This window comes from Caretta caretta, chromosome 2 (genome assembly GCF_965140235.1).
Source record: "Caretta caretta isolate rCarCar2 chromosome 2, rCarCar1.hap1, whole genome shotgun sequence".
Taxonomy (NCBI): Eukaryota; Metazoa; Chordata; order Testudines; family Cheloniidae; genus Caretta; species Caretta caretta.
The window spans coordinates 157531141-157548029 of NC_134207.1; the positions used below are offsets into that span (position 1 = coordinate 157531141).

General features: G+C 42.2%; 1 protein-coding gene across 7 annotated transcripts in view; it reads left to right on the top strand.

Moving 5' to 3' along the window:
- The window catches only part of BRD9 (bromodomain containing 9), a 56125-nt gene that overhangs the window by 20306 nt on the left and 18930 nt on the right, over nt 1–16889 (top strand). For 4 of the 7 annotated variants that reach the window (XM_048839376.2, XM_048839378.2, XM_048839379.2 and 1 more), the window contains 3 exons: nt 4847–4991; nt 8438–8513; nt 10954–11049. In XM_048839376.2, the coding sequence (XP_048695333.1) occupies nt 4847–4991; nt 8438–8513; nt 10954–11049 (317 nt within the window). The remainder of the gene's footprint in view (nt 1–4846; nt 4992–8437; nt 8514–10953; nt 11050–16889) is intronic. The other 3 variants (XM_048839377.2, XM_048839380.2, XM_048839381.2) reach the window with 1 other exon arrangement.

Consider the following 16889-nt stretch of genomic DNA (forward strand, 5'->3'; position numbering starts at 1 on the left):
GTACAATTCTCCCCGAAGGAGTTCAGTCACAGATTTAATTAACGCATTATTTTTTTAATGAGTGTCATCAGCATGGAAGCCTGTCCTCTGGAATGGTGGCCAAAGCATAAAGGGGAATACAAATGTTTAGTATGTCTGGCACGTAAATACCTTGCAGTAACGGTTACAAAAGTGCTATGCGAACGTCTGTTCTCACTTTCAGGTGACGTAAATAAGAAGTGGGCAGCATTATCTCCTATAAATGTAAACAAACTTGTTTCTCTTAGCTATTGGCTGAACAAGAAGTAGGACTGAGTGGACTTGTAAGGCTCTAAAGTTTTACATTGCTTTGTTTTTGAGTGCAGCAATGTAACAAAAAAAATTTGTTTGTAAGTTGCACTTTCATGATAGAGATTCCACTACTGTACTTGCATGAGGGGAATTGAAAAATACTGTTTCTTTCTATCATTTTTACAGTTCAAACATTTGTAATAAAAATAATAAAGTGAGCACTGTACACTTTGTATTCTGTGTTGTAATTGAAATCAATATAATTAAAAATGTAGAAAAACATCCAACATATTTAATGCATTTCATTTGGTATTTTATTGTTTAACAGTGCGATTAAAATTGCAATTAATCATAATTAATTTTTTTGAATTAATCACGTGAGTTAACTGCGATTAATGGACAGCCCTAATTATCAGACAATCAAGGATAGTTTGCTCAATATCATATGAACCTGTGAACTTTTGCGTTTTTCTATAAATGGGACTTCTGGAATATTTTGCCTTCTATACATCCCATTTGAATTTGGGCCACTAGGTTTAAGGGATTCTGTACTGATGTATCTTGCATGCTGAGTGATTGGAAGGATCACAGAAGGGGAAAAAAGATTGGTGTAAGTAGGATGACATGAATATTGGTGTAAGGAAATCTAACTGTGGATTTGATTTAAATCATGATTTAAATCTCTAGTCAGTAAGACTTGATTTAATCATGAATTTCTTCATAAAAGTACATTCTTGTTATAACCTTAATACATATTCTTCACAACTCAGAGATAGATGTAGGTTTCATTTTTAGAAGGTACACACTGTACATTTTTAAAGTGATTTATTTTGAAAACTTTTCAGATTAGTTTTACAGCTATATCAGAAAATGAATGATTGTTTGGTTATTTCATTTACCAAAGGTAATTGACCTAAAACAACAACATTATGTATTCTGGATTTTTTTCTTCAATCGCAAACATAATATTTTAACAAAACAAGCATCTGAATTTTTGAATTTAGTTAAACATTCAAGTTTTTTAAAATCAGGTTTGTTTTTGTTAAAAATCTTTTAAACTAAAATATTTAAATGAAATATATTTTTAAAAAAAACTAATTAAATTGACTGTGTCAGCCAGGTTAACATGAGAAATTTAAAATACTGGCTTCTGCAGCTAACTCACTCGTCTTCACCTTCATTTTCCTGTTTGTTCATAATTTGGAAAAGAAAAACAAGCTTTCCTAGGTCCCAAACAGTTTCTCAATTTGGAATGAATTAGTCCAAAGGAAGAAAATACTCTTTCTACACCGGCAAAAGAAGCTACTGCTGTTAAAAGTGAGATTATTACTTGAACAGTCTCTGAATCCAAGTGCTTAAGTGACTTCCACCAGTTCACTGGTGTGACTTTCTTTAAAACATCATCAGGCAATATATATTTCTTGAATGGTTCACCCTTAGCTCTGAAGTTTATTGTAGTTGGCATTATGGAGGGATGATTGCTGGATGTCCATGTCATAGCCAACTCCTCTTCAGCAGTTAAGGTTTGACCCTGGTATCAAGTATTTAGAATATTTGTAAGAAAATGAGCTGGAGATAGTGCTTGTCCCATTCATTTTTGTAATGCTTGTAATTTAACTCTGTCGTTGCATATTTCTCGTTTTAAGAGCTCACTCAGTTCCTTCCAAATTTCAACAGCGTCAGCAATTTCCCTGCATTTTGTTCAAGGCTACAGAAATAGGCTTCAAGGTACTCCGCATGTGGTCAACATTTCTCTTAAGCCCAGTGTTGAGAACTTTGGCTGTGACACTGCCGTCTATTTTTTTCGCCATTTTGTTCACAAACTGTCATCAGATTAGGCCAGTTCTTGATCTAGTGCTCAAAACAGTCCACTACTGAGTTCCATCACACGTCTTGTGGGAGAGTTAGCTTGGTTCCTCCCGCTTTTTTCAGAGCAGCTGCTACAAAGTGGTTGTTACGGAAGTATTTTGCAATTTCAACAACATTAGCCTGTCTTTCTGGAACACTGAAGTCTTTGGCTAGGTGATGCACCAAATGAGCACTGCAACCATATGTTATTAGCTTGGGACTCTCTTCACCCTCTTCTAAATAATTTCTTCACATCTTAGATACATTTTCAGCATTTTCTGTGACCAAGCTGCGTAATGGACATTTGACATTTTTTTCAGTTTGTTAGAGCTTTTACTGCTACTTCTTGTAAGTATTCTGCTGTGTGTTCATTTCCTGATGTATCGATTGTTTCTGTGAGGAAGACATTCCCTTCTTCTGCTGTCTTCCTTACAGAAACAATTGATACATCAGGAAATGCACACACAGCACAAGCATGTACAACAGGATCATTGTGGGCATTGCTCCACCCATCAAGACTCAGGTTAACAACTTTACCCTCTAAACCTTTTGCACACTGCTCAATTTCTCTTTCATACACTTTATCCAGCAATTTGCCTGCGACATCTGCTCTGTTGGGTGAACTGTATCCTGGTCTGAATGACTGAACCATGTTAATGAAGTGTGGGTTCTCAATCATATGGAAAGGAGAGTAAGTTGCATAAACAAACTGGGCAATTTTTTCATCAATTACCTCTTTTTGTAACTTGCTGGTTCTTATCGCAAATTTACCTTTTGGTGGTTTCTGGATGATGGAGATTTTATTATTATTATTTTATTTTATTTATTTATTTTTGCTACAGGTGATAGACTGTGGCTATGTGGCATACAGGATGTGACTGAAACATTATCATTGGCAGATAACTCTGAAACTATAGAAAATGCTGATGATCTTGAAGGTGGTAGTTTTCAGAATCCTGTATGTTGAGGATGGATTCTCCAAAACAAAATAAGTCAATGCAGTTATTTAATTATTATTACCACACTACTCATTTAGTATTACTCATTGCTTTCACTGACACTCAGTACTGCTTCAAAGGTGAAATTATAAAAGGAAGATCTGCCTATTTCAGCTATTTATTTTTTATCACAACTGCATCTAAAATGATAGTACTATAGAGTAACAACTATATTTTTTGCTCAAACGTGCGAATTCAAGAATAGTCCAGAAGGAAGACGGGCAGCCCTTAAGAAAAAAGTGTGAAATAAAAAAATTTACCAACCTGAAGATCCTGCATGTTCAGACATGTTCTTTTCATCATCTTCAACGCAGCTTTCTCTCGAGAAGGAACGCTTCTCATAATGTTGTTTCATTTGGGTAAACAGGCCTTGCATTTCTTTGTTGTTCTCTTTTCACTTTGCACACATGCCTGTCTTGCCCACAGGTAGAGGAACTTCATTAAAGTATTCCCAAACTGGGTCTCTTACGGCCGGCTGCCATTATAGGTTTTCCATTCTAGTGACAGAATGGTACGGTAGATCTCAAATCAATGAATGCTACACTCAGACGTCTGGCATATGCTGCTGAAACAAGTTTCATTTTTGTTTCAACTGCCTGTCCCTTCCTTCTCACATGTATCTCCAGACTTCTTCTCCTTATCCAGATCTATTCTGTCCCCAACAATCTTCTTTCTATTCATTGAACTTTTTGAAACTTTGGACTTTTAGAGAGAGGTAAGAGACTGACCCTGTGTATCCAAATTTACATAGGGACAATAGGGTTGAGGTCTGTTATTTCTCACCTCTACATATTTATTTATTTATTTATTTATTTATTTTATTTAAAAACATTTTTGCTGTTACCGAGCATGTTCTCTCTGGAGACACAAATCCACAGTTTGAAAACTGCAAAACTAAGCATCTCTGGTATCTTCTAGACTGAGCACTGAGTCCCATTGGGTAGATAGAAAGATTAACCTAAATCTACACAGAAGCCCCTGGTACCTCATAAGGTTTTTTCCTCAAAAAGCATTTTATCAAAAAAATCCAATTTAAATTTTAAAAATTCAATTTTATTGATTTTTTGTTTTAAAAAATCATTTATTTTTATCCACTCTGAAATCTAATTTACACAGCCCCTTACATAGCACCTGAGAAGTGGCTCAAGGTGCCTAGTGACTTTATAATTCATAAGCCTCTTAGACCGAAAATTATTATATACATTTTAAAAGAATACAGAGATGATGCATTCTGTCTGTTCTTCCACAACATTCTCTTTCTATACTTTTTTGCATTTATATATGAAGTAGCTCAAACTGTGTCCTGTTCCATTAATGTATGGTTTGTGATTCCATTTGTATTTAGCTGCTTGTAGCTATTTTAGTTAAAAGGGTTCAACTGAAAAGTAAAGTTTAAAATTCACACTTGCCATCAGAAACAAGAATGTGTGATGGATGTTGATTAATATGAAACATTAGATGTTTCACTTGTTCGTAGTAATATAGAAATGACTAAAATCGTGAAGGAAGTTGGTATTTTGTCTACTCAGTTGTCGTTTCAGTACTTCAAAGTTATGGTAGGACTTTTATCACGTGCGAGACTTAAACATATAGACAAATTGACGCTACGAAGAAGAGTGAATTTTTAAAATGTTGGTACTCCTTGCTAGCAGTCACAAAACTCAGTTTGCTATTGTTTTGAAAATGGGTTTGGTTCCATTTTTATTTGAACAACTTGTAATTTGTTTTAGTTGCATATTTGAACCTGAAGGAAATGCATGCAGTCTAACAGACAGCACTGCTGAAGAACATGTCCTGGCCTTGGTGGAGCATGCAGCAGATGAAGCTCGAGACCGGATCAACAGATATCTACCAAACAGCAAGGTCTACAGCATGGTCAAGTCTACCATTTTTATATAGTGTCTGACTTGTAAATATTTGTCACATCACAGGAAATAAGTTCTATGGATATTACTTGTATTTCCGGAGTGTCATGAAGTCTGTGGTGGGTCAAATTCATCTTTTATGGAAGGCCAGCAAAAGGCCAGCAAAAGGACTGTATTACTTAAGTCCCATTTAAGCCATTTAATTAGGGGTTCAGTGTCTCTTAAGACTAAACTCAATAAGTTTCTGGAGGAGATGTATGATGGGATAATATGATTTTGGCAATTAATTGATCTTTAAATATTCATGGTAAATAGGCCCAATGGCCTGTTAGATGGGGTGGGATCTGAGTTACTACAGAGAATTCTTTCCTGGGTATCTGGCTGGTGAATCTTGCCCATATGTTCAGAGTTCAGCTGATCGCCATATTTGGGGTCGGGAAGGAGTTTTCCTCCAGGGTAGATTGGAAGAGGCCCTGGAGGTTTTTCGCCTTCCTCTGTAGCATGGGGTACGGTCACTTGCTGGAGGATTCTCTGCTTCTTAAAGTCTTTTTAAACCATGATTTGAGGACTTCAATAGCTCAGACATAGGTGAGAGGTTTATCGCAGGAGTGGGTGGGTGAGATTCTGTGGCCTGCATTGTGCAGGAGGTCAGACTAGATGATCATAATGGTCCCTTCTGACTTTAATATCTATGAATCTTAAGTGGCATGTAGGTCTCATGTCAGAGCTCTGCGGAATTTCACCAGGAGAAAATAGGTAGTTAGGTTAGCTGCCTTGGAGTCCTTGCCCTTAGAGATGACTGTGACAGAGTGGCAGGATTCTCTTCTTGTTTACCATGTTAACAGGTAGCTGGTGGTAAATTTGCATTAGTATGTATTTGAGGGTTATTAGGAATTCTTTTCCCCCTTTGGAGTTCATCTTTACATTTTCCTGACTTCCTACTTTAGGTAGAGATCCCAGTGCGCCGCGCCCCAACTCTTTTTGGTTCTCTAGTTGCTGACTCCTGCTCACCACACATAACACATTCTTGAGTGATGCTACATAAAGAAGACAGATACCCTGCCATCTGCACCTGGGTGTTGGTGAGCCTGGGGCACTAACAGCAGGCTAAACTGTCTTGAACATGGCTCCAGAGAAGGTTCAGTTATAACATAGATGTGGATATATGGGTACGCTTACAGGCTGCATAGTTGTCAACTACATCATTTAGGGGGTCTCCTTTATTAGCTGCCACTAAGGCCAGCATAAATGGTGAGCCCAGCTTTGTGACCTTGACAAGTTTCCACAGCCATCGATGGTGGAGTGGGTGTGACAAGCTGTTTTTAGGGGGTGGGGGGGTTGTGCTGTGAGTTGTGTGGGTACTGTAGGAAATAGCAACTTGGGGAAATTTTGAAGACTGCGGGACTCTCTGCTTATAGCAGAGTCCTGAGTAACTCCAGTCCTCCATTGAGGCAGACATTGAGGTTTACAGAAACTGTTTAATTTTATCATGTGCAGACTTAACATTGTAATGAAGCTTCATTTTCCGTTCCACACCCCCATCTCTCGTGTCGTAGGATGGCAGGAGTTCCTAGAGACTGCTTTAGCTGAAAAGGCCCAGGATGCATGTGCATTCCCCATCCCCTGTCCCAGTCCATCTTGCTCCTCTGCATTTGGTGGTCATTGCAAGGGAAAGGTTTCCTGGAGAGCTTGGATGGCAGGGATCAGGACATAATTGGCAACTTTAACTGCTTACTTTCCTGCATCTTACCTCCCTGACTGTTAAGAGGAATTGCAGTAAGCACAGTTGATTCAGCGGGGGGGGGAGGAGAGAAGCTTTAGTTTCCTACTGGACCTTCTGCTTCATTGTGTCACTAGAAGGGCATACTGGGAATTGAGGCTCTTTTGGAAGCTTCCGAACAGACCTTTGAAAGCCACATGCAGCAGCAGTCCTGTGTGAAACAGCCAGTTGCCAAACTCTGAAGAGGGCTAGTTGATGCAGAATGTAACCAGCTCACAAGAAGAGGGGATGAGCATGTGGAGAAGGAGTAAATTGCTCCATTTGTGCAGCTTTTAAGGCCCAGGCTTTAATACAGGCTAGTACAGACCCGGTGGCTGCAGCCAATGATGGCCCGCCCTCAAACCCTCTCTTGGTGTTGGTTGCTGCTCTTTTGTGATCTGGAGGTATTGCATTCTTGTGCATTCCCCCTTCCAGATGTGCATCACCCATTTTATTATGTGTAATATGGAGTTTAATAAACTATTTAGAAATAATTTTCTTTGTGGCACTTCTTAAGAGAAGTGTCTAGTGCTTTAAGAAAGAAAATCATGAACTAGAAAGAGAGGGATATTTAATGTGAGATTTAAAGTAATAGCAGCAGGTAAGTTCCAAGTAGAAGAATGAAAGAGCACCCATCCCTCAGATATTGGGAAGAGGCAGCTTTTTGGCCTTTTGGCTCAGATCGAGCGTAGTACTTTAATTTCTGCTTTATTCTGTTATCAGAATGTGGTGGTGTCTCTGCAAATCCTATTTCAGTCCTCTTCCTGATCATAGCTTGTCTTTAGACAGTCAGGCATGTGCGATCAATTAGTCCTGATCCTCTGATTAGAGTTTTTTTTCCTAAGGGCTTGATATAGCACCCACTGAAGTAATTGAAAGTTTGCTGTTTCCTTTAACCGAAGGAGAACTAAAGTCCTAAATTTACAGGGCTGGTAGACTTAGACACAAAGATGAATTAGTTCATCTGATTCCTGTGATTGTGTAGAGGTTGGGTGAAGTGAGTGGCAAGGGAGCAGGAAGATGTAATGTCCAAGATACAGGATGGAGCAAGTGTTGGAAAGATGTGAAAACAAGCAGTTCACACTGGGTTGGAAATGGATGTGATGGAGGATGGGCACGATGGTCGCTTTTACTGGCACAAAGAGCAGTCAAGCCTTGGCAGCATGGACACCTGGGGTGAAATCTTGGCTCCCGTGGAGTCATTAGTGAAACTCCCATTGACTGCAGTGGGGCCAGGATTTCACTCTTACACTTCAAAGAGCAGGGATTTAGAAAGCTCATGAAGGAGGGAGTTACGTTCTCTTGCTGACAGTTAAAAATCCTTATTATTAGAAAATGGAACAAATGAAACTGAGGTCCAGAATTAATATGGGATTTCTTACATGGGGAACAAGTTTTAGGTCTGAGTTAAGAATGATAAGAAGTCAGATAAGGGACAAAGGATCATTTGTTCCAAAGGAAGTCTTCAATCTTTGAAGCATTCATTAGAAGGAAATTACTGTACAGCCAGGACTCTACATTCCTTTTTACTGAAAAAGGTCTATAGAAGTGCAGTATAAGAGAAGTCAAGGTCAGCTAGGAAATTTTTTCAAAGAAGCCTGTGTAAACTAAAATCTTGGTGTTTTAAATTTGGATTCCTTTGAGCTATAACCGTGACTATAAGGGCCACTCCTTTATCCATATACTTCTATTTACAGATGGGTTATCTGAAAAAGAATGGAGATGGATCTTTATTATTCAGTGTGGTTAATTCATCAGATCCGGAAGCAGAAGGTAAGTGTTTTGTTCTTTTAATGGTGTATTTCTAATAACTATGGTGTAACAGGGTAGGTGGCCTTTCAAATGAAACGGGGTCCAGCTCTTTCCTGTTTCAGTCCAGGTGCACCCTCGTTTGGTGCAGTGAAAAGGGCAGAGCTGCCTTTGAGCGTTATAAATGAGATACAGCCCAAAGGCTGGGGAGAGTTCAGAATCCAGGGTCCAGAAACGGGAAGAGAGCTCAGAAGAAGAGCAGAGCTGGATTGAGAGCTTCAGGAAAGGGAAGCTCCAGAAGGAGGGAGCTCTGAGAGTTCACTAGTGAGCAGTGGAGCCAGATCAGGCTACTGGTGAAAGCAGGAGGCAGGAAGGCATTCGGGGAGTCATCTGCTAACTTTCCCCAGACAGAGAGCTGAAGCCAGAGAGGGCTGAAGGCTGAGAGCAACAGAGGGAGATGCTTCCTGCCTCTGAGCTGGAGAGATGAAGCCAGAGAGGGGTGACAGCTGGGGAATGGTGGAGGGGTGAGCTCACTGATGTCTCCAGACAAGAGCTGGAACCATACGTGGGAAGGAAACAGGGTGGAGAAGTACCACAGCTAGAGGGGCTGAGATGAGGCACAGTGAGAGATGCTGGAATTATTCCTGACTGGTGAGGCGTGGTGAGTGACACTTGGGTGTACCTGAGGGGTGAGGTGTGGTGAGAGAGGCTAAAGCTTTACTTGGTGTGTTGATGGACTGTTGGGACTTAAGAGTGGATCTACTGTTTGGACTGTGCTGGGGAAATCTGGATTTTAGTTTTGGGACTTAGTCCTGGTCTGCACTTAAAAGTTTAATGGCATAGCTACGTTGGTTAGTCTGTGACTTAGTTCATCTTTCCTCATTGTAATTATTACAAAAAATTCTACATTTTACAGTTGCTTACAGTAGTTTGATGGGTTATAAAATCTAATATTGACCATACATTATTGTACATCTTTGTGACACTGTAAAGGAGAATGCCATTGTCCGGCAGTGCTGGAATGACAGAAGACACTGAATGTGGTTTAATTAGGCTGTAGCTTTATTCCTAAGTATCTGGGAGTACCCAGCAGATAGAATTGTACAGTGCAGGTAATTCCATAATCATTTACATATACCCAGGAGGTTGCTGGCAGGCCCCCCCCACCCCAGTCCTTACTGATCCTGGTCCCCAGCCAAGCCACTGCTGGGACCTTGCCCCTACACTCCAAATGAGGGTTAAGGGAAGGCTATAAAGTAGGGGGTTTCCCTGCCATACCAGTCATAGGAGTCCTGAACTCCCCCCACTGCCTTTTCTGTTCTTTTAAAGAATACCTCCTTTAAATCCTTTCCCACTCCATGCTATCTGATCACCATATCCATACCCTGTGGAGTACCTGCATTGGACTGCTGCCCCAAGCTTACATAATAAGTTGCGTCGTCATCGCCTAACATTTTGATTTTTGCCCACTAAACCCCCAGCCTGCGGTGAGGAAGGTAAAAAAAACCCACCTCACCTTGGCCAATATGGTGGTGAGGGAAAAATTCCTGCCCAGCCCTCCTCCACCCCCTCTTTGAAAAAGGAGCAACTAGCAATTTGCCCACAGTGGATTATGATAACTACTTCTGAGGGCAGGAGGATGGGTGCTGCTCAGCCTGGTCCAAGTCAGAGAGGGCTTTTACTGCACAGATATGGGCATAAATATCCACCCGCCAAGTGACTGGACTAGATGGGGAGGATGGGTTAGGGTACCCATGCTGATGTGGTATGGAGCTTTTGTAGCTGGTAACTCTGGTAAATCTCTAGTCCTTAAAGGGGCAGCACGTCTCTGACAAGTCAGACAAATGTCCCAATCTCTTAATCTGAAGTGAGGTCATTGTAAGTATAATAATGTGTTTTTCATGAAGTATGGAAACAGTGCACATTTATTAAAATAAAGTCCCCATAATCACAGTTACAATTTGTACATTAATTTAGGATTCTTCTTTTTTCATTGTAGCCTTGTTCTCTCTAAACCTATTACTGTTTACATGATTCATTCTACAGGTTCTATTTTTTTTGGAAGCAAACAAAACTTAAAGCATGATGTAATACCTTGCTGTTACAGCTCTTGTGGCAAGAGGAAGTGTTAAAATGATACTGTGTACTTAAAAAAAACCCAATAAAACAAAACAAACTTCTGGTTAAAAGATTAAAATTTAGCTATAGTGAATTGAATGTATTTGAAAATTAGAACAAGAACTTGGATTGTCGTGGCAGTACTTCATGCATATCATTTAATATTATGTTTTACTTTTATTTAGCTTTGTGGCATCTTGCATCATTGTGACAAGTATCCAAATACTCAATAAGATTATTTAATCTTAATTCCATAAGTAGGAACATACGAAATTTATACTAAGATATTTTGAAAAGATCGTTAAATGTATAATATGAATTTTTTTATTTAATCAAATTATTATAGAGGAAGAAACTCACGCAGTGGATCTGAGTTCTTTGTCAAGCAAATTATTACCTGGCTTCACTACACTGGGCTTTAAAGATGAACGAAGAAACAAAGGTAAATGTGTAGAAAGAAAATAGCTTAACTTTAGAGTAAGTGCTTGATCAAACGATAGAAAGCAAATAATTCCCGATTTATTTCTGTCTCCAAATTTCTGGTACAGTTAGCTATTTTTAGAAATTATAGTATTTGCATTTGCAACTGAATGCAAATGTTAATTATCAAAACAAAAAGCAAACTTAATGAAAATAGCAGTATTAAAATGCTATGTTGATTTCATTATTGTTCAGTTGACTGTAACCTCTGCAATAGAAATTTGTTTCTAAAGCTGCATACATTTGGATGCTTTCTTGGAGTTAAAAAATAATTTTTTTCTTCAAGTAGTGTCCCTATGGGTGGTCCACTGTAGGTGTGTCTGCATCCCTGCACTGCTGATCAGATAACTTTGGTAACACAGGGTATATCCCTGCAATCATGTCATACCCGTTCACTATCAAGTGAGGGATCAGATAGTGAGCCAGATGCAGTTTAACAGTACTCCTCTCGAGCTCCATATGGGACCCACGATCAACAGTGTCCGGGAACGTACCAGCAGATGGCACCACCACTATCTTGGTATGGCCACCCATGGGCACCTCCACAGGCCATATGCCACCACAATGGCCATACTGGGACCCCTGGGTGGCACAATAGCCTGCCTCACAAGCGTCAAGCATCACCTGACAACCCTCCAGGCACGCCCCCTCATCTGCAGCATCGAGGGCCTTAGCGCCTTGAGAAACTGAGGAGCAAGAAGAGGACACAGAGGATGAGAGAACACTTGAAGCCATATCTTCCTCTTCCCCGGACGAAGAGGTCATGCTTTCACCACCATCCATGGCAGACTATTTCTGCCTGTTTCAGGAGCTGGTGAAAAGTGTAGTGGATACCCTCCACATACCATTTGAGAAGGTCAGGTCAAAGACATGCACCACCAGCTCATCAACATACTCCACTCTTAGCCCTACTTGAAAATTGCCCTCCCAATCAACGAAGCGATCTTAGACCCGGCTAAAACGATGTGGCAAACCCCAGCATCTGTAGCCCCAGCGTACAAAAGGGCAAACAAGAAATACTATGTCCCCACAAAGGAATCAGTTACTTTTTCTCCTACCCCCATCCAGTTCCATCATGGTACATGCTCTAAACTGTCATGGCTGACAACATCATTCCAGGGCAACACCCTATGACAGGAGTGGCCAACCTGAGCCTGAGAAGGAGCCAGAATTTACCAGCGTACATTGCCAGAAAGCCACAGTATTCAGTATACAGCAGCCCCCCATCAGCCCTGCCGATCAGCACCTCCCCCTCCCTCCCTGCACCTCCCGATCAGCTGTTTCGTGGCGTGCAGGAGGCTCTGGGAGGGGAGGCGGAGGAGCGAGGGCACAGCAGGCTCAGGGGAGGGGGCAGGAAGGGGTGGAGTGGGGACAGGGCCTATGGCAGAGCCAGGGGTTGAGCAGTGAGCTCCCCCCGGCATATTGGAAAGTTGGTGCCTGTAGCTCCAGCCCCGGAGTCGGTGCCTGTACAAGGAGCCGCATATTAACTTCTGAAGAGCCGCATGTGGCTCCGGAGCCACAGGTTGGCCATTCCTGCCCTATGACAGAGACTGGAAGCACCTTGATCTATTTGATAGGAAGGCGTATTCCTCATTTATCTTACAATTTCATATTGCCAGTTACCAGACACTCAGGACAAAATATGACTACATGGATTACAATAAATTACATGACTTTATTGACAAGTTGCTGGAGAGTTCTCAGGAATCCTTTTTAAGGCCATCATTCAGGAGGGAAAACTGGTGACAAAAACATTGTTGCAGTCGGCCCTTGATACCACCAGCACAGCTGCCAGATCCATCTCCATGGCTGTGGTGAGGAGACTGATGTCATGGCTCAACCTGTTGGGATTCCCAAAGGAGGTGCAGACGACAGTGGAGGACATCCCTTTTGAGGGTGTGAAACTCTTCTCTGAGAAGACGGACTCCTTTCTTCACATCTTGAAGGATTCCAGGGCCACCCTCAGGTCACTGGGAATCTACACACCGGGGCAAAAGAAATGTTTTAGCTCCCAATCCCAACAGAGGCCCTAGTTGTCTCCATTCCCACCACAGCGCCACTATGAGCACCAGAGGGAAAAGGGAAAATTTACTAAATGTCAACCTTCTCGTTCTCAGTCTTCATCCAACCCCCTGCCCCTAAACATCACTTTTGACAGGCAAGTTGTGGTGCTGCAACACCACTCCACACTACTGTCTGTGACCATGCACCCATTTGGCAGCGTTCCGTAGTGCCTTAGAGCACACAGTATTGGACAGATGGATCCTAGAGATTATCCTATCTGGATACTCCATCCACTTCACCTTTCTACCCCCTCCACAATACTCTTCCCTGTCCCTCTTCAGGGACCCTTCTCACGAGAGTCTGCTATGTTATGAAATAGATCGACTATATAACCATTACCTCAATATCTACGAGGCAAGGGATTCTTCTCTTGTTACTTACTAATACTCAAAAGGAAGGGAGGTTGGCGGCTTATTCTGGCCCCCATAGCTCTTAACAAGTTTGTCAAGGCTCAGAAATTCAAGATTGTCATTTTACTGGCAATCATTCCATCATTGGAACAGAATGGCCCTCGACCTACAGGACACCTACTTTTCATATTTCAATGCTACCAGCTCTCAGTTGATTTCTCAGATTTACTCTGGGACATGACCATTAGAGAGTCCTCCCCTTTGGACTTTCATTAACCCCAAAAGTATTTTCCAAAGTTCTCTCTGTGGTAGCTGCTTATCTACACTCACAAGAGATAATGATCTACCTGGACAATTGTCTCCTCAGAGCCCGGTCGCTCTAGGAGGCTGAGCGAGCCACTGATGCCACAATACACTTGTTCACAGAACTAGGCATTCAGATCAACACCCAAAAGTCAACCCTCAAGGCCAACCTAGACATACTACAAGCCAAAGCCTTCCTACCTCAAGACAGGTTCCTATCTCTGGTCTTACTCATAGCTAAATGCAGTCTTCAGATACCATCCAGACTCTCATCTCCAACTCCTGTGGCATATGGCGGCGAGCACAGCTGAGATACCACACGCCAGACTCCACATGCGATGCCCACAACTATGGTTCAGTTTGTTTTACAGACCGAAAAGAGACAGTCTGGACAAACCCCTGTCCATTACCTACCGGGATCAAAAACTTCCTGGACTAGTGGAAGAACCCAGCCAATGGTTGCAAAGGGGATTCCCTTCTTGCAGGCATCCCCATCGTTGCTGCTTACTCCTGATGCATCGATCATAGAATGGGGCACACATTTAAACAGCCTCATGACGCAAGGCAGATGGTCACCTGCTGAGAGAGATCCCTACACATCCACCTCCTCGAGTTGAGAGTGGTCTGGAATGCCAGTGCCCATTTCCTTCCACAGATAGCAGGATCACATATGAAAATCCTAACAGACAACATAGCCTATATGTACTATATCAACTGCCAGGGAGGGACCAAGTTGTCCTCTCTATGCACAGAAGCAATGAAGCTATGGAACTGCTGCATCTCTAATAACGTCACCTTGTCCGCCGCTTACCTCCTGAGTATGCAGAACTGGATACAGGACAAGCTCAGCTGCAAATTCCCACACAACCGTGAGCGGGAGATGCACCTGTCAGTACTTCACGACTTGTTCATATGGTGGGGAATACCATCCACAGACCTGATCGGCATTTACAAGAACAAGATGGGAGAGCACTCTCTGGGCCATGCACTCCTTTTCCCCAAGGACAAGGACCGTTTTTATGCCTTTCCTCTGTTTTCCTCTTCTGCTGAAGGTCCCACTAAAGGTAAAGCGGGACAGAGCTCACATAATCCTGATTTGCTCTTACATGGCCAAGGCAGACTTGGTACCCTTACCTGATGCAGCTCGCAATGTGTCTGCTGATCTTCCTTCTGACCATTCCTCACCACCTCTCACAGGAGAAAGGACAAACCATACATCCCAACTTGGGGATTCTCTGCATCAAAGCATGGCTCCCACATGTTGCCAGCACCTAGAAAGCTCATGCTCAAGGGAAGTACAAGAAGTTCTATTACATAGTAGAAAGTCCTCCACATGACGCACTTATCTGTGGAAGTAGTCCAGCTTCAGATTTGGTGCACATCTCTCCAGTGTCAGCAACTTTTCCATGTATTCTGGAATATGCTCTGACCCTTAAAAAAATTGGGGTTGTCCCTGAGCTCTCCCAGGGTCAACCTAGCAGTCATTACAGCATTTCACCAACCCGTAGAGAGGTACTTGGTACCATTGCATCCAACCACCAAAAGGTTCTTTAAGGGTATAACAAACCTCATCCTTCAACCTCCACTTCCATGAGGAGGCAGGGACCTAAACCTGGTACTGAAAGGGCTGACCAGATCCCCTTCGAACTTATGGCCACCTGTTTGCTGCATACCTATCAATAAAAATGGCCTTTCTGATAGCAGTTGCCTCAGCTAGAAGAATAGGGGAGATAGCAGCTCTGATGGCACATCCCCCCCCCCAACACAGCATTTTTCCTAGACAAGATTACACTCAGACTGCATCCAAAGTTCATTTTTAAGGTAATCTCCTCTTTTCATATGAATCAGTCAATTCACCTTCCCATCTTCTACCCCAAGCATCACCAAGACAAGAGGGAGGCCATGCTACATACCTTAGGGATCTCCTAACATCTAGCATTCTACTCGATAGGACAAGAGCCTTCAGGAAGTCCCCTAGACTCTTCCTTTCTATGGCAGAAAGATCTAAGGGCTCAGCAATATTAGCCCAAAGACTCTCCAAGTGGGTCTCTAATTCATATAGTGCTACCAAATTACATAACATGATCCCTCCAGACTTGATACGTACATGTTCCACAATATTGATCTCCTCATCTGTCGCTTCCCTTAAGGATGTCCCTATCTGAGAGATCTGCAGAGCGCCAAATGACTGTCAGTCCACACCTTCGCAGAATGCTATGTGATCACTGGGGACTCTGCCTCTGATGCCACCTTCAGCTCTTCAGTGCTGTCATCTGTAACGGACCCGACTCAGAAGTCCCAGCCCTCCAGAAGGCATACTGCTCAGGAGTCACCTACGGTGGAGCATTCATAGGGACCCTACTCAAAGAAGTTCCTCACTTTGTGCAGTAGTGATGATTCTTTGAGATGTGTGTCCCTATGGGTGCTCCACAATCTGCCTTCTTCCCCTCTATTTCTGAGTTCTTGTTTATGACTCAGCAGTAGAGAAGGAACTGAGGATGGTTAGCCCGCGCGCTGGCTAGCCTCGTGGCAAGGCACAAGGAGAGACGGTGCATGCACGAGCCCAGCAGACACTGCTACCAGAGTTTCCCGATCAGCAGCGCAGGGACACGGACACACCTACAGTGGAGCACCGATAGGGACACAAATCTCGAAGAACCATCATTACTGCACCAAGTGAATAACTTCTTTCTGATGATTTGGCAAATAGCATTGCTTGGATAAAATGTACTGATGCTGAAAAAATGTGTAGTGGTCTGCCAAAATGTTTAGCCCCAACAGATCATAGGAGATTGGATTCAACATGTAAGTGTCACTTTATTAAATCTGTATGGAAGTGGGGGTGGTTCAGTGTTTATTGTTTAAGTTAACTTTGTAAAACCTGTCAGTAGTTTTTGGTCTCCCATGATTTGGCAACTAACACCTCATAATACTTTGTTTTCTTGCTGAAGTCTGGAATTGAAGTTGTGGTTGTTAAATAAAAACACTGGTTTCAGCTAAATCATATTGGAATTAAATTAGCGAAAGAAAGCAAGGTGATCAACGGAATGTGGTTTTAAGGTGGTATATTTTATGAATGGCCAGT